This window comes from Monodon monoceros, unplaced genomic scaffold (genome assembly GCF_005190385.1).
Source record: "Monodon monoceros isolate NGI ecotype Baffin Bay Population unplaced genomic scaffold, NGI_Narwhal_1 Super_Scaffold_9, whole genome shotgun sequence".
Taxonomy (NCBI): domain Eukaryota; kingdom Metazoa; phylum Chordata; class Mammalia; order Artiodactyla; family Monodontidae; genus Monodon; species Monodon monoceros.
Genome location: NW_021703786.1, coordinates 53,864,435 through 53,886,897, shown reverse-complemented (window position 1 = coordinate 53,886,897; position 22,463 = coordinate 53,864,435). Strand labels below are relative to the sequence as shown.

The following is a 22,463-nucleotide window of genomic DNA, read 5'->3' as shown; positions in this document are numbered from 1 at the left end:
AATACAGTATTAGTAGCTATAATCACCATGCTGTACATTAGACCCCACAGAACATATTCATCTTACAATTGGAAGTCTGTCCAACATACCTCCTTTTACCCCACACTCCAGCCCCTGGTAACCACCACTCTACTCTCTGTCTATGAATTCAGTGTTTTAGATTCCTCAGATAAGTGGTATCATATAGTATTTGTCCTTCTCTGTCTGACTTAACTTCACTTAGCATAATGCCCTCAAGGTCCACCCATGCTGTTGCAAATGGCAGGACTTCCTTCTTTCTCGTGACTGAATAATATTCCATTGTATATTTACATATATTACATCTTCTTTATCCATTCATCCATTGACAGATACTTAGGTCATTTCCATATCTTGGCTATTGTGAATAATGCTGCAGTGAACATGGGAGTACAGGTATGTCTTCTTGATCCTGATTTCAATTCCTTTGGCGATACACCCAGAAGTGGGATTGCTGGATCATATGATAACTCTATTTTTAGACCCCATGCAATTAACAAGCATAGGAGCTACATTTATTTAGTGCTAGCTGTGTACCAGGCTCCAGCTAAGTATGTTAGGTGCAGCATCTCACTGAATCCTCAGAACTACACTGGGAGACAGCTATTATTTATATCTCCATTGTACAAATGAGAAAAGTGAGGCTTAGTAAGATTAAGTAACTTTCCCTAAGTCACATAGCTATTAGCCCATCTTTTAACAAGATCAGATGTCTTTTTCTGGGTTGTGGTAGCCATATACACATCAGAGAGACACCTCAGTTCAGTGCTTTCAGCCACAGAAAATGCCAAGGAGAAGACCCCAGAGCTTTCCAACCCTTTTCATTCCCTGACACACATAAAAAGTGACAATATAAGTAGGGCACACTGGGATAATGGGTTAAGGTTGCTTCAGGTAGAGGTGACAAGCCTAGGGCACTCCAGTTGGGAAACTCAAACTTTTTGTAATCCAAAGTCACTTCATTTCCCCAAGTCCTTTGTACCTCTTAGACTTCTAAGAAGGGATGAGGATAAAAAACTTTCTTTAAATATAAAGTAGATAGGTTATCATCTCAGAGCCTTTGGAAGAGCAGCCTTCAACCTCTAGAAAGGGCCCAACCTGGAAGATGTGTGTTTTCTTTTTTTTTTTTTAATAAATTTATTTTGGGCTGCATTGGGTCTTCGTTGCTGCACACGGGCTTTCTCTAGTTGCGGCAAGCGGGGCTACTCTTTGTTGCTGTGCGCGGGCTTCTCACTGTGGTGGCTTCTCTTGTTGTGGAGCATGGGCTCTAGATGCACGGGCTTCAGCAGTTGCAGCACACAGGCTCAGTAGTTGTGGCTTGCGGGCTCTAGAGCACAGGGTCAGTAGCTGTGGCACACAGGTTTAGTTGCTCCGCGGCATGTGGGATCTGCCCAGACCAGGGATCAAACCCGTGTCCCCTGCACTGGCAGGCAGATTCTCAACCACCGTGCCACCAGGGAAGCCCAAGATGTGTGTTCTTGAGATGTGAGCTTGGACAGATGTCTTAGCCTCTCTCGGCTTGTTTCTCTCTGAAGAAAAGTGAGAACTGCCCCAAAGGATTACAAAGTGAGCACAGTGGGTAAAGAAGGCATGAGGATTGGCCCTCATTCCCAGTAGAAAAATTCAGCCTTGGACACCACTGGAGAGAGAAGACAATTGTTCCCTTCAAAAGAAACTAATCAAGAAGGAGAGAATTTTCTAGAAATTAATGATAGTATGGGTATTACCTTCCAGATGCTTTGGGATTTATTCAGTTTTCTCCTGGCATTTTGTTTTATTTTTAGGAGTTTTATTGACGTAACTCACATACCACACAATTCACCCATTTAAAGTATACAATTCAGTGGTTTTAACATATTCACAGAGATGTACAACCTTCACCATAATTTAATTTTAAAATATTTTCATCACTCCATAAGGAAACCCCACTCTTCCCAACACCTACCCCTCCCAGCCCCTAGGCTAATCTACTTTATGTCTCCATAGTTTTGCCTATTATGGATATTTCACATAAATGGAATCATACAATAGATCTTTGTATTTTACGACTGGCTTCTTTCACTTAACATAGTGTTTGCAAGGTTCATCCGCGTTGCGGGGTGTATCGGTACTTCATTCCTTTTTATTACTGAATTACGTACTATTGTATAACTACGCTGCATCTATTTATCTATCCATCAGTTGATGGATATTTGGGTTATCTGGGGTTTTTTTTTTGCTATTATGAATAAAGCCATGAACGTTTGTGTACAAGTGTTTTGTGTGGATGTGTGTCATTTCCCTTGGGTATATACATAGGAGTAGAATTGCTGAGTCATATGGTGACTCCATGTTTAACATTTTGGGAAACTTCCAAAATGTTTTCCAAAGCGGCTGCCCCACTTTACACTCCCACCAGCAGCGTGTGAGGGATCCAAGCTCCGCAAGCAGCAGTTTCTGACACAGCCAACTATGCACAGGGGCCTAGACCAGAGAGAACATGAAATCCACACTGCAGCTAAGATGAAAAGAAGAATGAGAATGTTCATTTACCTACATGCCTAGAGGCCGGAGGTTGAGGCTAGACTGACAGGTTGGAGGCTTGGGCAATTCTCCTTATCATTCCAATTCAAGAATTTTAAAGATTTACGGTAATAGTAAGGTGAAAATGTCAGAAAAAACATGTTTTCAAAGTCATTCACCATTTCTCAGCCAGACTTGTCAGCAGCAAATGTTATGTGTGTGTGTGTAAATGTGGGCTAATGTCTATAAATAGAAAGCTTTCAGGAAAAAACAATATTTTTTTTAGTTTGATTAAAAAACTAGATTCCTATGGATAATCATGGGTGCCCAAAATGAAATCTCTCTGTACATCTCCAGAAACCATACAGATCAATCAGCAGAGCAATTAAACCACCCATAACACAACCTTAATGAAACTACAGATGGAATTTTTGATACACAAGAGGTGCTCAATGTTCACTGAATTAATGAATAAACGGCAAAACAGCAGAGGAAATGAAGAAATGAAGTGTGATTAACATGCTAGATCCACATTCTACTAATTCTGACACGCTGGCCTTATGAGCCAAAATCAATAGGAAAATGTAATTGGGATCCAGGTTAAGGCCTTAAATTTAGGTACCCTACCAACACCTGGCATGGTGCCTTGCACACAGTAGGAGCTTCACGTACATTTGCTGAATGGGTTGAAGTCACGATCCTTGCCACTGGAACTCACTATCTTGTGGAACAGAGAGACCTTTAATTCCATAAATACCATCCTGTCTGAGAAGTACAGGGGTCTATATGGGAAGCAGTGGGTCCCAAAGGAGGGGCATGCCCTTGAGTGGGCACTTGGATAGCTTCATTCAGGATCAGGTTTCTCCAAACCATCAGAGTATCTCTATCTCTGCCTCCTGTGAATCAGCTGCTGTCAACACCATGGAGGCGCAGCATCTCTGAAGAGAATGAATCCCTTTCCACTGACATCTGGGGAGGCACCCCTTCCCTTTCAGCTTTGAGTAATGAATGCACAGGAGGAGCTTCATTAGAACTCTGAAACTGACTAGGGCTCATAACCTTGAGGTTGGCTGAGCCCAAGAGCCCCTATGCCTGTTAATTTCAGCCACTGGCCCAAAGCAGGCCTCTCTAATCGCCAGTCTCACCTACTCCTATTCCCAACCTGATGTGGGTTTTCCTACCCCCACTGCTGACCTCTCTCTTGCTGTGTCCATGATGTTCTCTGGCACCCTTGTACCTGACAAATAAATTCCTCACTCTCCCAGCACCCCAAGCTGTTCATGCCATACATATTTGCCCATGCTTCTCCTCCCATCTGGAATGCTCTACTTGCCTCATTTATTCACCTGAAAAAACATTCTTTTCTCTATGAAGACTGAGCTTAAGCACTACTTCTCCTATGAAGGTGTGCTTTGCTTCCCCTAGCGTCGTGTCTTCTAAGATTTTTTTCATGTTAACTGCCGAATGCAAACCAGTCAGATGACACTGGTTCTTTAAAAAATGAATACAATCTTAGGCCAAATTAACAAAGGCATGGTATCAAGAAGGGAGGTAAAAATCTACTTTGTATTCTGCTTTATTCAGTGTACATATAGAGACAGTGATTTTCAAGTATGGTCCATGGACTCCTGGGAATCCCCGAAATGCTTTCAGGGGATTCTCAAAGTCAAAACTACTTTCATAATAATATTAAGACTTTATTTGAGCATCAGTGATAAGAACACACACACACACACACACACACACCAGTGCTTGACCAAGAAATAATCACCACCTCACAGCCTCCCCCATTATTAAAAAGCAATAAACACTCTAACAAAAGAGAGACATCAGGTTGCCTGGTATTATCATTCTCCCATTCAACAAATGCTTACAGCTCACCACCTGGGCAGCAGGCACACAGCTGGCCCAGAAGATTTTGCACTTACCAGCACATGGTCCCTGCCCTCCAGGGGTTCACTCTCAGGTGGGAGACAATTACATAAAGAGATGATTGTAGAACTGTCTCTTCCGTCCACAGGGTCTCAACCACACTGAACAGCGTGGGAGTTCCGGAGCAAGTGGTGCTATTTGGAGCCTTTGCTTAAACTGCCCCTCTGCCTGACATGCCCCTCCACTCCCGCCCCACCCCCAAGTTGGCAACAGCCGCCCACCCGTGCCCCCTTCTCTGACAGCGGGTTTCCCACTGCAGCAGATCCCAACTGGAAGAGGGGAGATACCACCACCTTAATTCAAGTTCTGAAATTTTATTTTTACCTAGGATTGGACATTTCAATTAATGAATTAGGACTCTGAAGAATGATCCCTCCCAGGCAGCTTTCTGTTCGCCTATCTCTAATCCTCAGCATCTAGTGTGACAGCACACAGTAGGGAACAACATACACCAGAGCTTTCACAAACTGATGTATTTACTTCCTTATCTGCTGATCAGGTGAGTGCACGTGGGGGTATCTCAGTCACTTTAAGTCACGTGACTGCAAGGACACAGATGTGCGCTAGCTCATTCTCGGGTTGAGAGTCCTTGGGGGACACTCGCATCCTGGTGTGGCTTCTCTCTGCATCTTCTGGCTGCTCTGCCCACTCCGGCCAGTTACCCCGACATTCCCTGCTGCTCTCCCTCCCTCCTCCCTCCCTCCCTCTCACCCTTCCTTCCCTCTTTCCCGGCTGCTCTCCTTTCCCTCCTAAATCTATAGTGTTTGGTACATTCACAGACCTGGCTTAGCAGTTTTGTGACCTTGAAAAGGGGCTCAACCTCTCTGAGCTCCCTTCTCCCTGGCTCCCCAGGCCGGGTTCTGGGTGAAGCACTTGGTGTACATTAGGGCTCATGACTCCTCACCGTGGCCCCCTGTGGTAGGTATGGTCATTACTCCGCTGGACAGGCGGGGAAACAGAAGCTGAAGGAGAGGAGGTAAGTGACCCAAGAGTAACTTGTGTGGAGTTGGGATGTGGCCCAGGTCTGCATTCTCCACCGATTTCAGGCTCACGATAACCTCATGACTGCTGGCTTGCTCCTCCCCGGTTTCCTGATAAGATGGAGTAAAGTAGGCAAGGGCCGCTCAAAACAGACCCCAGGTTCACACAGCCTGAGCGCGCCGCCATCTGCTGCAGCTGCTCTGGCGCTCTTTGTTTCACCACTCTGGCAAGGACCAGGGTTTCTGCCTCTCTGGGTTGGTGTCAGGAAGAGCCGCTGCTGGGCGGACCGCTGGGCACAGTGCAACTACGGGGGATCAGAGGCCTGCGGTGATAGGCAGGGACGGGACCAGCCCACAAGGAACTAAGACCTGATGTGGAGAGAGCTAGAGAGATGTGTGAGCACCGCGGGAGCAGCAGAGGACGGCTTCCTCAGAGGGATGTTTAGTGGCCACACCGCATACCATGTCCTACGTCAGGCTCTTTGATTTCATCTTATCTAATCCTAATGAAGGAGGAAACTGGACTTGAACCCAACACCCTTGAAAAGCTGCTGAGCTGAGATTCAAATCCAGATCTGTCTGGTTGTTAAACCCATGCCCTGCCCTCTGTACAGGAAGCTATATGAGGGCACGCCAGCTCTGGGTCTCAAAGAATGATGCCCAGAGTAAATGAATCACTTTCAGTGCAAAGTGAGAAAACACATTCTCCCCAAATCTCACATCATAACCAGCTGGAAAAGCAAACGTAAGGGAGACACTGGAGACACAAACATGGCAAGAAGATCCGTCTGAGCAAGTATCCGCTTCTCCTACCCCTGACTTCCTGCTCCCAGCCAACGAGGCTAGTGGATGTTCCAAAACTGCCGCTGCTGCTTAGGGCCAGGCGAAGCGAGGGCTCTCAATATCAGTGTCTCCAAGGCAGCTGCACTCACTACATCCTGGAGTCTCAGTTTTGTTTCTTATACTGTAAGACAGAGAGATCATTACGAGCGGGTGAGGGAAGCCAGCGGGGGGAGGGAGGACCCGGGAAGTCCTGAGAACTGTGGTCACTAGGCCTCAGCCACCTCCTGCAAGGGCCTCTTGGAGGCAGTGGAACCCGGTCAGCAGGCATCAGACAGTCATGTCTCTAGCTGGTTCCAACAGAAAAGGAAGCTGATGGGGTTGGGGACAGAGGATGAGAAAGACACTGGGAACATTGGAATTGAAAATTGTGGTGTGTCCAGTCTTCCCATCAAGCTGAGTATCGTTCAGAAGAAACAAAAAAATCTCTGGTTATAGAAGACAACATTCAGAAACCAACTAGTCCCATCACTGAGTTTAAAAAACAAATCCTGGACCCCACCTCTGGAGATTTGATTCAGAAGGACAGAGTGGTGGGGTGTGCTCCAGCTCTCAAGGCTGTTCTAATACCAAGTGTAAGGACCAGCAAGCCTGTCTGTATTCCTGACTCCCTTCCTGCCTCTACCAAAACAGACACTCGAATGTTTCCTCAGTAACCCTGCCTCACCCAGCTTTCCTCTCTGAGCCGTCGCAAGGCTGCTGCCAGCTCTGGCACTATTGCTACCAGCAAGACTGTTCTCTTCCTTCTTCCTGTGGCCCCATCTCAGCTTATTCAGCACTGTGAGGCAGAAGTTTGCCTTTAGGGATTAAGGATGCGCACCCCCTTGCAGAAAACGCAACCAGAAGGGCATCTGCCATCACCTTTGGGCTTCTGGGGAGGGGAGCGGCTGGTGAGGGGAGGGGGGCCTCCACAGCGCTGATCGGTCTCAACTGTGGGGCAGGGGCGACCCCTGGTGGTCACGGAGATTACAGCCCTCAACCCCAACTCGCAGGTGGAAGTCGGAGCCGAGCACTTACCTTGTTCAGGATCCAGTCAGCATCTTCAATGGCTCTTTTAATAATCTGCTGGATCCTCTCAGGGCTGTCTTCATCCGAATGAACTCGGAAACTCTGGAGGTTTAAGCATATGGAAAGATGACTAGGCAAAAATCACAGGACTGGCAGCTTCAGAGCAGCAGTTGTGGGCCAGGCACACTGTGGGCACTGTACACTCAGCATCACTCTTACCCCTCCACAGACAGTTATGATGATCACACCCTGAGAGGAGGAAACAGGCTCAGAAACTCTACCTTGCCGTTAAGCAATGGCACCAGCATTTGAATCCTGGACTATCTAACTACACAGCCTGTACTCCTACCAGCAGGGCAGCCGTGAAAAGGAAGACTGGCCCCAAGCTAAAAGGTTATCGGGTAGCAGAGGCCTAAGGGAAACTTCCATCTCTCTGCTTCGTTTGCTCTTCCCAGGAAGCTGCTTTCACCAGGCTGAGCTCTCTGCATGGCTTCACCACAGAGAAGAGCAGAGTTTCTCCAGACCCATGCTGGAAAGCCATGCAGGGAAGGGAGGGGCAGTGGAGAGGGTGGCTTTGGAAAATCCAGCCAGGCCCAAAGCAGAGCAATGCAGGGCTGCTGTTTGCTTTGACCAGATGTTCGCCTTTGAAAAGCAACATGAGATTCAGGTTCACTGGTGTGGCTCTCATGGCCCTTCAAAAGAACTGGTTACTTCCTCTGATATGTCACTCTCAACCCCACACGTCCTCCTACTTATCTTTAGGAGCACCTCAAATGCTCACCTCCAGGAAGTCCTCCCAGACTCCCTCAGACAGCTAACTACTCCTTCTCTATGTTTCCACAACCCTCTGTTACTACCTCTATTTTTTTACTTTCCATACTATATTTATACAAATTTCAGCTTTTAACTTTTTATTTGGAAATAATTTTTAATCTACAGAAAAGCTGCAAGAATATTACGAAAGAATTCCCTACCAGAATCACCAACTGTTACTACTTTGCCACATTTGCTTTATCATTCTCTATATGGGTTTGTATAAAAATTTTTGGAAGCATTTAAAGTTTCAGGTATCATGACCTTAACCCCTGAATACTTTGGGTATGTAAGCAAGGGCATTATCTTACATAACCACAGTAATCAACTTCAGAAAATTGAACACTGATATAATACTGTTATCTAATCTACAGTCCATATTCCAGCTTCATGAATTTCCTCAATAATGCCCTTTACAATCATTGCTTTTTCTGGTCCAGGATCCAATCTGGGATCACTCCTTACACTTGGTTGTCACATCTCTTTAGTCCCCTTTAAACCAGAGCAGTCATCTGCCTTTGTGTTTCAGGACGTTGACACATTTGATGAGCACAGGCTGGTTATGTGGTAGACGGTTGCTCAGTTTGGGTTTACCTGATGTTTTCTCATGATTAAATTCAGGTTGTGCATTATTGGCAGGTATGCCTGTCAAAATGATGTTATGTCTCACACTCTATTTTAATTATCTGTTTAGCTGCCTTATTCAAGCCCTGGCACAGAGCTGCTGTGCTGGGTGCATCCTGTTTCCGGAACAGAAACCAGAGAGAGGAGCTGGGCTGACCAGCACTGCTTTCCGGTGGCTCTTACGGAACTGCCACCCCCAACCCCACCACCGGAAAAACCATCCCTGCCCACTGCCCCTGGCCCCCAACCCTGTGATAGGCCCCCTATTACAGGAAGCCCCCCACCCCAAGCCCAGTGGACCCTACTCCCACCTGCCTGACAGCATGCTTATAATGCTCCTGGATGCCCTTGGTTGGCAGCTGCCGGCAACAGCGCAGCAGGTATCGGTAGAGCTGCAGCGGCCTCTGGACCAGCTCTGCCCCCGGTAGCGGGGCCATCTGCAAGGCCTCTGTCCCTGGAAAACACAGAGCATCACTTCTAGGCATCAAGCCAATACTCAGCCCTGGCCCCCAGCTTCCAGCGCTCTGGGAAGCAGACGTATTTGATACAGTACGGAGCCAGGTCCCCAGGGAACCCAGACCCCGAGCTCAGGCTGGGCATTCGGTCCTGCAGAAGTCTCAGCTCAGAGCAGGCCTGCAAGGACCAAAGGTGAGAGGCACAGCCTCATCCTGTCGTCTTCCTTCTGGAGACCAGCTTCAGGTGGTGGATGAGGAGGTGTCATGCCAGGAGGAATAAGGGAGATGAGCAGGAAGATCCTGCGTCACAGTCACTGAGAAACCAGCTGACTTCAGGCAACAGAGGGAAGAATGCCCAGAGGTCTGAGCCTCGCTACTCGAAGTGTGGTCCTGGACCAGTAGCATCGACATCACCCATGAGCTAATTAGAAATGCAATGTCACCCCAGACCTACTGGACAGAACCTGCAATTTAACAAGATGCTCCAGAGGATCCTGCCTGAACCTCTACTACAGCATCTTGCCTGGTGCCCCTGCCTGAAGCCTGTCACTCCCCCAGTCGCCCCCACAGTGACGCCAGAATGAGCTTTGGCACCAGTTTCTCGGCTCACCCCAGAGTCAGACACAAGGAACTTCTCCCAGACCCTTTCAGCCGGCAAGTAGGTCACCTCTTGTGCCTTTGCACACACAGCCCCCTCAGAGTGGAGCTCCCTTCCCCGTCTCCTCCATGTGAGGAATTTGTGTTCATCCTTCCAGGGCCAGGTCAGCGTCTCTTCCTCTGGGAAGCCCTTCGTGACTGTCCCTCCCTGGGGGGGGTGCAGTGCCACGTTCCTGGAACTGTAACAGCGCTTCCCACACTGCTGGGGATTCATCGGCTGCCAGACCTACTGAGCCTGGCCCGGGCCCCAGTGCTTCGTGCCCTGTTTGTTGAACTGGACTGAATGGAATCTGTTATCTCCTCTGCACAGATTTCCCATCTCTGAGAGAGAGAAGCTCACTGTGTTCCAAATGGAGAAGCTAACAGACCAAGATTAAGTGAGGGGCCTTAGTTTTAAAGTAACATAAAAAGAAGACAATCCCCACCCACTCAAAAAAAAAAGAGAACCCGAATACTAAATCTAAATACTAATCTATCTCAAATTAGGAAAGGACACTTGCTAAGGAGCTAGTTTCAGAGGCTCCTTCATTCCATTTCCAGCATATGATCTTCCTGGCAACAATAAATGTCTGTCTCCACAGTTTAAATTTGCCCATTGCTCCTGGTACTATGGCCTTTCACTCTGACACTGGGGTGGGCAGGTGGCCGCCTGCCCCTCCCCAATCCTCCCACCTGGTAACACCCTGGGATGAGTCACTGGGAATCCACCCCTTCAGGTCTCAGCCCACAAGGTCTGGGTGGGGCTCCACTCCAGGCCTGACCAATCAGAGCCTTTTATCCACATGGTCACAAGGATGGGCACATGACAAACTGGTCCAATCAGAGCAAATCTCAACACCTCTGCAGGAGTGAGTGGAAAGGCTTCATTCTTTCCCTCTAGACTTGATGCTGAGAGGACTTCACCCTCAGGGAAGCCATCTTGCCTCCTCTTGAAGCCTGAGATTGAAGCCACACAGCAGACGGCAGAGCTGAGACCCTGATTGAAAGCAAGTCTAAAGAAGTCACCTGAGTCCCAAAACTGTGCACCTGAAGGCAGTCCCAGATTTGCCTAGGGTCCCAACAAACCACAGGTTTGGGTTTGTTGTTTTGTCACTTGCAACGAAGAGTCCTAACTGATGGACAGATCTAGCCCTCCCAAATTCTGCTTCACCAGTGAGCTCTGATGGTTCCAGCTCTAAGGAAGAGTGCAAACAGGGCAGGACTCTTCAAGGTTCTCTTGCCACGTATATCAACCTGCCAGTCCGACTAGTCACACTTCAGCACAACAAACAGAGGGGAGCCACATATCATGGGGACAGAGACCTTCAAGGGCTACCACAGAGGACATACCACCGAAGACTAATGGGCAGACTCCACTGGCAGGCTTTCCCAAACTATATAAAGTGCTAATCAAATATTGTAAAATGCTAGTCGTGTAACAGATGGTTACCATCTGCAGTCTTTAAAATTAACACTTGGAAAGAACACAACTTTGTTACATTACTTAAAAACCCAAGCAATACTTAGAAACCAACCCAGCAAGTATGGGCGGGAGATTATTTTCAGCTCAATTATAATACTTAGTCATTCTCAGTAATAACTAGAAGAGAATGCCTGTGTGGGTCCACTCAGACGAGTTAAACTAAAAATGTTTTAATTTAATTTAAAGCATGGGTTTGCTATTAAGGCACAATGAACCTCACAGCATCATTGCTAAATCTGTAGTCAAACCCTGTAGCCCTGGGAACCCTTGCTTCGCATATCCTGCTCTTTGGATTTGACCTTAGCCTCCCCACCTGAGCTCCCTGCCTCTGTAAAGACACCTCTGTCTTCCCAGGCAACCAAACCAAAGCCATCACAGAGACAACCTGCCTTCTCCTCAATCCCCACGCCACTGGTCTCTAAGTCCTATCAAATTCTACCGCTGGACGCCCCTCAAATCTGTCCCCTCCTCTCTACTTCCACTGCACATCCTCGGTTCAGACTCTCATCACAACTCAGGCAGACACCTGCAAGAGTTCCCAGCAATCTATTGTCTGACAATCTATTCTTCACTCAACAGCCAGAGTGAATCTTTCCAAAACATAAATCGCAGCATGTCATGTTCCTGCCTAAAACCCCTGATGTCCATCCCATCCCTATCACTCATGACAACTTTTCCCAAAATATGGGACAAAGATGAAAATATTTTAAGCAGTATATGGAACATCCTTTTATTGTCATGCTTTTATATTTATTTTCATGTGTAATGAGAAAAAAAAATTCCATAATCTCATAGGTATTATGGCTTACAACAGTTTAAAAAATGAACGGGCAGAAAGGTGATTTTTAAAAATGTATCAAGCAAGTAAGAATGCAGTTGAAATCTGGATATGCCAAGAATCATGAAAGTGGTATTGAACTTTGGAAAAGCACTGGTCTACAGTATAAAATCCATACTGCCTTCTATGGCCTCCAAGACCCCCTCTTGCTCTGGCCCCTGCCCAACACCCCGCATCACATCACCCAACACTGGCTACTGAGTCCAGGCAAACTGAACTCTGATGGCACACGACAGCCTGTGTCATGTTTGCCTGCTATAGTCTCAGCACCGTGACAGAATGCTTGGCATATAACAGATGTATTAAGGTTCTCCAGAGAGGTAGAACCAATCAGATACATATACAGAGAGAGAGAGAAAGAAAGAAATTATAAGACATTGGCTCACATGACTATTGAGGCTGGAAAGTTCAAAATCCGCAGAGCTGATATATCCCAGTTTGAGTCAGAAGGCCGGAAGCTGCTGCAGAACCAGGAAGAGCCAGTGTCCCAGCACGAAGGCTGCGTCAGGCAGGAAAATTCTCTCTCAGTAGGGAAAGGTCTAATTCAGGCTTTCCAGTGCTTAGATGAGGTCCACGCACGTGAGGGAGGGCAATTTACTTTATTCAGTCCCCTGATTTAAATGTTAATCTTATCCGAAAACACCTTCACAGACACACCCAGAATAATGTTGGGCCAAATATCTGGGCACCCCATGACCCAGTCAAGCTGACCCATAAACTTAACCATCACACATGGCTGCCCATCACCTAGTGAATAAAGTCTTACGCTCTTTAGGCTGATGCCAATTCCGAGAGCATCCTTATCTGCCCAGATTCATCCCTCCTCACTCTTCTACCTGCCAGGCACATTGACAAAAACCACCTATAGTTCCTTGAATGATATAGTAACCATCATCATCGTCGTCGTCATCATTTACAGTTATTATTACAACGGCCTTGCTGAATACTTATTATGTGCTAGGCACTATTCTAAAAATGCACAAGAATTAACTAATTTTAATCTTCTCAGTAACTCTACAAGAGGTACCATTATGCTCTCCTTTTACATATAAAGAAATGGAGGCAAAAAGAAGGGAGGAAATTTGTCCAAGGTCACACAGCTGTGAGAGCAGAAGCCAGGCTTTCCATATGGGAAGTCTGGCTCCAGAGCCCGCGATGAGTGCTGCCTGGAACACTAGCCCCTGCCCCAAAAGGACTTTTATTCATCCTGTAATACATTTCTGTGGTTCTTCCTAACAGCTTCCTTCACCCCCAATTTTCTTTCTAAGGGATGACTCCTTCCCATTGAGTGTGGCCTGCTGAGACTGCTGTCAGTGGCTGCATCTCTCCCGGCCACAAGGAGAGCATCGGACCCAAACTAGGCCACTTGAGTATATGCCACCTCTGGAAATAGGGTCCTGAACATGGTAACAAGGAGCCGGCAAATGAGTTCATGTACCCCTGAGAAGTGTGTCCTGATCAGCTTCTTCCTGCTCTGAACTGTCCTTGAAGGTCCTGCTGCCTGGCCTTCCAGAAATGTCTAGATTCCTGCACGGTTCTCTAGGCTTCTCCCTTGATTCTGTGAGCTCCTAACACTCTTCCAATGATTTCTTTTTGGTTAATTCCTCCTATCCCTCTTACCCCCACACAGAACTAGACTCTCTTCTTTATTTGCGTGTCCACAGGCTGTTGTACGTGCAGGAATCACCCTGTGTTTGCCTGTCCATCTCTCCCACCAGCCCACGAGGGCAAGGACTGTGTCAGATCCCCCACCTCAGTGCCTCAATGCCTAGCACAGTCCAGAGCACACAGTGGACTCCTCCATCGATGCTTGCTGACTGAATAACCTCAAAATCCAGCCAATCCCCAAGCTTGAGCAAACAATAGCTCAGCCTTCTCCCTGCCTTCAGGCCCTGGAGGTCCAAATGTGGCCGAGACAGCCTGTGCTCCTATAAAGTGAGGACTGCCTCTCTCTGCAGGGTCCTCCATGCCTCGGTACTCCTGGCCATCACCTCTGGCAGAAACACCCTCCCTTTCCCACCCAAATACTCCAGGCCTCTTCCAGTCTCCTCAGCCTCCCTCCAGCTCACCAGCAGGAACTCCCGCAGGCCACTGACGCCTCCTACCTCACTCGGTCTGGAGAGGCCATCAGACGAGAATATCCTTGGCTCCCCACCACCATGAAATTCAGCCTCGCCTGAGAGCCGACTGATGTGTTAGGCATGGTGCAGTTTTACAACTACCCTCTGACAAAAAGCATTGTAATCCCCACTTTGCAGATGTGGAAACTGAGGCTGAAAAGTGGGCTGACATGCCCACGGATACACAACCAGGGAGTGGTGGAGCTGGGATGTGGTCTCTGGCTCCAGCTCCAGTGCTCCAACCTCCCTGAGTTCTTGAAGGAAAGGGGGCCCCTCCTTTTCCAAGGACCAGTTAGGCTCTTAGAGACTCTCTCCAGGATTAATCCAACACCCTTCTGAAACGCCGACTCTTCAATCCCTCCCTATGCTCAGCCAGAATGAGCCTCTAAAAACAAAAATCTCATCTGTGAGCCCCTTGCTTGATATCCTTTAATGGCACCCACAGAACAAACGCTAGGGTCATTAGTATGTGTGCATGGTGATGGAGGGGTGGGGTGTTGAAGACTTTCCCCAATCAACCACCAACCTCTATCTCATCTGTAACCAAATCCCCACGCACTCTACCTTCTTCCCCGCTCAGTCTCCTCTGTCACTTTGTCACTCCCACAGTGCCTGGCACACAGTGGCCACTAAACAGGGGTGTCAGACTGAATCCTCCCTCTCCCCAACAACTTTCAGGCCACTTTTCTGTCCCTGAGTACTGACTGAGTGGAAGAGTGAAGCATGCGGGCCCCAAACCATGGCAAGGCTGATGTGAGGATTAAATAAGAGACATAGATGCCTGGTTCTTGGCAGCAGCTCACTGAATATGAGGTTCCTCTCCCAGGCCCTTCTCTGCCCCTGGAAGAGCAGCAAAAGGGAAAACAATACGTTATGATGCCCTTTTAATGCTTCTACCCAAAATAGGAATGGTCTGCTAAAGAAAGCCTCTGGTGCAGACTGAGGTCAGAAGAGGTTTGTGCATTTCATTGATTCAGTTAGCTCTCTATACATCAGAGAGAAAAAGAAATACGTCTTTTTTTTTACATTTAAATCAAACTACAGATCACGTGAAACATTTTTAGCTTTTTCCCAAATCAGAACTGAGTTCTGGTTACTCATCCTGCGGCCACCGAAGTAGCAGGCTCTCAGGAAAAGGTGTTAACTTGAATGAACAGAAACAGGGCAAAGTAGGTCACCTTTCAAAAGCAGGATGCCAAAGAGCTGAAAGTGACCTTCTCCCACTTGGTGTCAAAGAATCTCTTCTCATGCCAGGGAGTCACCCACCTTTTCTCACTCAAGGCAGGGCGCTGAAAGTCCTTTCGCTTCTGAGCTAAGATCTGCCCTGTAAAATTCTACTCGCCGTTCTGAGCTCTGCCCTTTGGGGCTAAAGTCTCCCTAACCTACCACCAAGTCCAGTCTGTCATTATTCAAAGTCAATCATCCCAGCCCCCCAGTCATATCTTTTCCGAGATAAGCATCCTGAAGGTGCCGTAACCCCCAATGCTTCTCCATCTCACCGCCCTCCTCTTTCTGGACACACACACATCCCTTCATTATCCATCTCACTCTTCAACGTATTGTCCAGAGAGAAAAACCATGGTTTGCTTGTGTTCTGACTGGCTCCGTGGGCACTGGCGCTCACATGGCAATGCCACCTCCTTTACTTGGGAATCCAAGGAATGCGGCCCAGACTGCATTCTCTGCTCTCGCCCTCACATGGCCCTGGCATTCGGCTCAAAGGAACCTTTTCTCCACGAACTATCCTTAGGTCTGTTTCCCCATCCTGTATTTTATTAGTTCAGTCCAGAGTCACAATCTGCCACAATCTCTGGGACACCTGATCCTGTCTGTTACCCAACTCAATTCAGCACAACAAAAGCACAGAAACAATCACATACGAGGTACAAAGCGGGTACAAAGAGAGAAAGTAAGCCCAGCAAGCTGTGTCAGTCACCCATGCAAGGCCATTCTGAGCATCTATCCCACGTGTGACTCTGGACTCAGCCCTAGGACCACAGAGATGAACGGCCTGACATGTTACATGGCTCTCCTACCCCTGGCCTCTGCAGAGCTGATGGCATGTCTTACTACCTACCATTCAGGGAGGGATTAGCATATGTCAGGGAGGTGTTGACAGCTTTGCATGTGTTATCTCAAGTATCCTCACAACAGTCTTATGGAGTGGGTATCATTAGCCCCATTTTACAGATGAGGAAACTGAAACTCTTGAGAGGTTAAGTAACTTGCCAGAGGCCACACAGCTAGTACATGGTCAGGTAAGGAATCAAACCTAGGCCTATTTTATTCCAAAGCCCATGCCCTCACCTGCTTCTCACACTACCTATGTCTATATCTGAGCCACTCGCAAATGCTGCCCAGATCAGGGCTAAGGACCCCACTGAGAACTCTCCCCAGGGCTCCTTCAGGACCAGATCCAAGCATTCATGAAAGCACCTGACTATACTATATCCAGTTCTTGGTTTTCAACCTTCTCCATAAACCCTTGTTCCATGCTTTTCAGAAACCCAAGGACCTCATCTATGGCTTCCCCCTGCATACAGATGAAAAAACAAGTCCCAAGACTAATGTCAATTACACAAAGAAAAGGGGCAACTAGAGAAATACTAAAAAAAAAAGCTCTTAGGAAACCCAAGGAGAATGTGACAGAATACAGGAAAAGAGTGAAAATAAAGTCACAAAGGGGATTTCCTGGGAGCCAAATGGTATCACCATTACAGATGCTGAGAAACAAGCCTTCAGCCCCATTTAATCCCACTGTCTTTCCCTAACCTGTGCCCTGACATAGGGCACATAAAAATAAATGGGAAAAAAAAGTCATACATTAAAAAAGAAAGAAAAGAATGGAACTACAGAAAATAACCAGAAATTATGCCTCACTGAGCACTGATAAAGCTAAATTAAGCCTGCACAGGACATTGTTTAAATATGCAATTATTCTTCTGGATGGGTAAAGTCGCAATATAGGAACAGAACGGTTCTGCTCCCCCCCAACTCCGGGGCTCCAGCTTGAACGCATGTTCTCCCAAGCTAGAAACGGGGAACAATCCTCGCTCCTCCAGTCTCTCTCCCACATGGTCAAGGCTCTCAAGATCCAGCCCCATGGACACTATCTCGGTTCCCAGCTTTGTAACAATGCCTCCTTATCCAGCCTCTCTCCTTCCAGTCCAGCCCTCACAGTGCCACCCAAGGACACTTCCTACAAAACACACCCTCCTCCAAAACCTCTGTGGAATGTTCTTTATCCAAGGCCCTCTGAGGTCTGGTTCCAACTTCTCTCATTAAATTCACCTTCTCTGGCCTTCGGCTTCCTCCTCTGTAAACTGGACAACAGAATATGTACCTCACGGGGCGTTTGCAAAGATCACTCAAGCTAATGTCAGTACGCTGCCTAGCCCAGGGGCTGGCACGTATTAGGTGCTTGGACGTCTTACCCTTTCCTACTCTACCTGGCCACCTGTGTTCCTTGCTGTTTGTCAGCTTCTGGAGGACAGAGACTATGTTAGTCACCCCTCCATAGTCAACAGTGCCCGGTACATAACAGAAGCTCAATAAATGTGTGCTGATGGATTCCCACTTACCAAAGAGGAACTAAAGCCAGGAAGAAGGGGACTGTCCTGAAGTCACAAAGCCAGCAGGTGGCAGAGGCAGGTCTCAAACTCAGATCCTTTGGCTCTGAATCCTCAGCTCTTTCTACCACACCTGCTGTCTCAAAGGATCCTGAACATCACATTTGTCAGCCCAAACCACCCTGGGCCTTTACAGTTGGAAGTGAACCTGGTGAGCTTTTCCAGCCAACGCAAACCAGAAACATCATCCAAAAGCAAACATGCTGGTTGCAGAGCAGAGCAACCAGCAACCTCAACTGAATCTGGTGATATGAGACTGCTTTGTGCCAATGGCCTTGCCCACACAGGCCACAACACACTCTACTCGAGGGCCAAAGACGGGAACTGATGTATTATACAGCTACCAGGTGTCAGGTACTGGGCTGGGTACTTCAAAGGGCCTACTGAAGCTCCAATCCTGTTACTCCCACTTTACAGAGGAAGAAAACTGAGGCTCAAGGTCACACAGAAGAACCAGCTAAGAGCCACAGCTGGGCATCTCCCTCCCTAACTCAAGCTCTTTCTACACACACCCAGGGCTTGTCTCCAAGGACCCTTGAGCTGAGAGCGCCTGGTTTACCCTTTTTCTCTCATGCTCCTCCTCCCTCTGGCCTCCTTGCTTGTCCTCACATACCCAACCACCCTTCCAGGCACCCACGTGGCTCACACGCCCATGTATCCAAGTCTCATTTAAGAGACCTTCTCTGGGGCTTCCCCGGTGGCGCAGTGGCTGAGAGTCCGCCTGCCGATGCAGGTGGACGCGGGTTCGTGCCCCGGTCCGGGAAGACCCCACATGCCGTGGAGCGGCTGGGCCCGTGAGCCATGGCCGCTGAGCCTGCGCGTCCGGAGCCTGTGCTCCGCAACGGGAGAGGCCACAACAGTGAGAGGCCCGCGTACCGCAAAAAAAAAAAAAAAGAGCGAGACCTTCTCTGACCACACTATAGTCCTTTCTTCTTTCCTTCACAGCATTTCTTTTTTCTTCACGGCATTTTTCACCACGATATATATTTACTTACTTGTTTGTATTCATTCCCCCACTGGAACGTAAGCTCCACGAGAGCAGGAAGTTTATTTTGTTCATGGTTGTATCCCTAGTACAGTACAGAGTCTGACACACAGAAGGCACGTGTGTGCTGAAATAGGCATTGGGCACCAATAAGGTGCTAGCTGCTGGAGTTACGGAAACAATCAAGGCAAGTTCTGACCCCACAGAACTTACACAGTAACAGAGGATAATAAAAACCAAGTATTCAATTATAACTAAATACTACAAAGTGGAATTCAGGTCCCTGAGAGACTGGCTCATGGGGTCCCTCACCCAGTCAAGGGTCAGAGAAGGTTTCTTGAGAAAGGAACATTAAATCTGAGGTCTGAAGGACGAGTAGAGTGTGGCTGGGTGGACGTGGACGCAGAGAGCGCAGCCTGCGTTCTGCGACTAAACTAAAAGACACTGAATTGTGCACTTGAAGTGGGTGAACTGTATGGTGTGTAAAAACAAACAAAAGGAAAGATTAGTCCTAAGGGCTCAGGGGTTTCGGCCACGGAGTGACTTGATCAGTTAGGCAGAAGCGTAAATCAAAAGGTGAAGGTGACTCGAGGTAAGCGCCCTCACGGGGTGCTGCGGACAGTCGGCCCGTGCAGGGGCCACGACTGCTTTTGAAAATGGGCAAACTGAGGCCGACGGCGGAGACGTGTGCCCGTCAGGAACATTCCACCAGCGGGCCCGGCGCCCGCAGACCCCTGGGCTCCCCGTGTCGCCCCCAACCCCCCGGCGTGCTGGGCCTCCTCCGCCCGAGCCGCCCCCGCGAGGCCTGAGGCGCGTCCAGGAACCGCGCTCCGGGGCACACGGCTCTCCGGAGGCAAGGCGGTCGGGGAAGGAAAGGCAGCGGCACTGAGTCTTCCACTAGCCGCGCCAGGGCGAGGACGCCCGAGACCTCACATCCCCAGCCAGTCCCCGCCACCACGGGTGGCTCAGGCCCCCGTGCGCCCACCCGCGCTCCCACCCTCCGCCGGCGCCTAGCGGCTCACCGGCCTCCACAGGAAAACGTCAGCTTCGGACGCGGCGGACGCGGCTACCACCAGTGCGCTTGCGCCCCCGGATCGCCGAAGCACCGCCCCTGCAGGGCGACTTGAGCCGAACGCCCTCTATCGGCCGCGCGCGGGACTTGGGGTCTGTTAATGAGGAAACCCTACTGGGTGCCCTTTACCTGATCCGAGTACACCCGGTTGAAAAAGAAAGCTGTCCCACTCACAACCTTCCTTACCTTAAACACCCACCCTTCCTTTTGGCTTTTGTTACCTCGGATATAAGCCCTGAAGACAGGCTCTCCCCATTTTCCTGAGTATGGATTGCTGCTAAAATATGAGGGTGTTCAAGACCTGTGAAAAGGCTTGCAGAAGGACTTTTCCTAAACCACTCTTGTTGATGACGGGAATTATATTTGGATGGGAATCTGCGTTTTGAGTCATTTCATCAAATTACAGTCCCATAACACCTGTCAAAAGAATAAATATGAGAGTAATAGGCATGCTTCCTTTCAGACCCATCTATAATTATAATTGAGGAAAAGAATACAGAATTTAAACTCACAGCGACTGCCAGTATCATTCTTTGAAAATGAAATAATGCTGTTTTATTAAATAGGCTCTCCCCGCTTTCTAATGTTTAGAGCTAAAGTGCTTCTCTGAATTGATTTAAATACAAGTTTTATATCCTGAAAGAGATAAAGATGAGTCTTTATCTTAAGACAAACCCCCTGTTCAATGATGCCGCTGATCTTCTCTCAGCTGATGCCTAAAAGGGAGTTAGGTTGTTAGTGGATAATATTGCTTCTGTTCACGTCTCTCTTCTCTAGGGCTTTTTAAACCTATTTGTAATGAAAAGGCCGATTTCCTTACGCAGACAGACTCCATGTGTAGCTGATTTAACAAGATAACTTTTTATTTTTCCTTTTTTTTTCTTTTTCTTTCTTCTTCTTCTTCTTCTTCTTCTTTTTTTTTTTTTTTTAAGGAAAACATTGCTCCCTGGTGGCACCTGGGGATCTCTTTTCCTCCTTTAAGGTAAGAAAAGCAGGAGATATTTCTTAACAGAAGTGTTTTTTAAAGTTTTTCTCTTTTTTTCCTAACCTCCTTTAGAGTCTCCTTCCCCACTTCCTCCCTTCCTTCCTTCCTTCCTTCCTTCCTTCCCTTCTTCCTTCCTTCCCTCCCTCCTTCCTTCCTTTCTTTTCTTTCCTTCTTTTTTATCCTTCTTCACCTAACATACTAGCCTTCCTCCAAATCATTTGGGGGTTCCTCCCCTGAAATATTCAGATAATGACCTCAATCCTTCAATTTAGTTTCAATATGTAGACTTGGACCAAATATATCTGAAACATATGATTGTACCCTCATAAGTCAGCCCCCTTATTTACACATGCATAGTCAGAGGTGCATCGTTAGTGTTGATCCAATCGATAAATCATTAAGCTTTTAGAGCCCTTTTAAGGAACAATCTGTAGTCACCATCCATTCCTGTTTTCAGCCTTAGGATCACTTAATATTTTGAAGAAATATTACAGTCTGTTCTTTGGCCCTATCTCTCTTTTGTTCCTTGATCGCTATGTTCCCCCATCAGAAACATTGTTCTAATACCTAGATCTTATAAAATATTCAAGATGCAAGCTGTTCACGTTACCTCAGAAAGACTCCACCTTAAGAACCATGGGTGCCTGTTCTGTCTTTACAAACACACGAAATTTTACCTTTCACAAACATTCCTTATAAGCGTCCAAGAAAAAAATAATAATAACCCAAAGTAGAGTAGGCTTGGATACCAATTTCCAATTGTTTTCCAAATCATAATGGAAACCTAGATTGTGAACTAATTGGATTATAATACTTTTAACGTGACAGCAACCTTAGGTTCTTACAGCTTGAGTAGTAAAACTGAAGAATTCTTACCAGTCCGAACCTTCACAAAAATGACACCAGGCCCACAATCTAATGAAAACCCAACCATTCTTACCATGTCATTTTCCTTTCCACTGACATTTTAGCAGATGAACACCCTCATGTCAGACTGTGCACGATATTTCGAGATGAACAGAATTGAAAGACTTTTTACTTGAGAACTTTGTCAACCAAGAGTTGGCTGTCCAGGGGACATTTTCTCCCAGGGGCGTTTTTCGACTTCCTAAGAAATACATCATTCTGTTCTCTTGATTTCTGACAATATGTCATTTAACCTGACAACTGCAGGTTTGTAACCATATCTGTGGGGAAAGTTACAAGTCCTGAAGTTTCTTCTAGTTTAAACCTGTTTTTAGATTTCAAAGAGACAAGATACATTTGCATCCTCTGATTAAATCAGGTTATTGTCTCAAAGGCTGACCATGTAAATAATTCAAATTCATTCATCACTGTACAATAGATTTAATAAGCATAATAAACACTTTGAAGAAAACACTTAGGACGCTTGGTCTGCCCTTGTTCTCATTCCCCATTATCTCAGATTTCCTTGTGAACAGATTGAGCGGTACTACGGGGTTCTCTTCTATTCAAAATATGCAAAGTTGCTATCGACCAGTTTGCAATTTGCATGTCTCAAATCCTGCCAGAACACAGGGTG

General features: G+C 47.4%; 1 protein-coding gene across 2 annotated transcripts; it reads right to left on the bottom strand.

Annotated features, from left to right (window-relative positions):
• Nucleotides 1-5,183: 5,183 nt before the first annotated feature.
• Nucleotides 5,184-19,929, bottom strand: LYRM9 (LYR motif containing 9). 2 transcript variants are annotated; one of them, XM_029212336.1, is made up of 4 exons: nt 19,886-19,929; nt 9,029-9,171; nt 7,290-7,382; nt 5,184-6,396 (listed from the first exon to the last, which is right to left on the bottom strand). In XM_029212336.1, exons 2-4 carry the CDS (start codon nt 9,152-9,154, stop codon nt 6,379-6,381), a joined length of 237 nt encoding a protein of 78 aa, XP_029068169.1. In that variant the 5' UTR covers nt 9,155-9,171; nt 19,886-19,929; the 3' UTR covers nt 5,184-6,378. The 2 variants fall into 2 exon arrangements, with proteins under 2 accessions (XP_029068169.1, XP_029068170.1); XM_029212337.1 differs by lacking the exon at nt 19,886-19,929 and adding an exon at nt 12,516-12,557.
• Between the last annotated feature and the right edge of the window lie 2,534 nt (nt 19,930-22,463).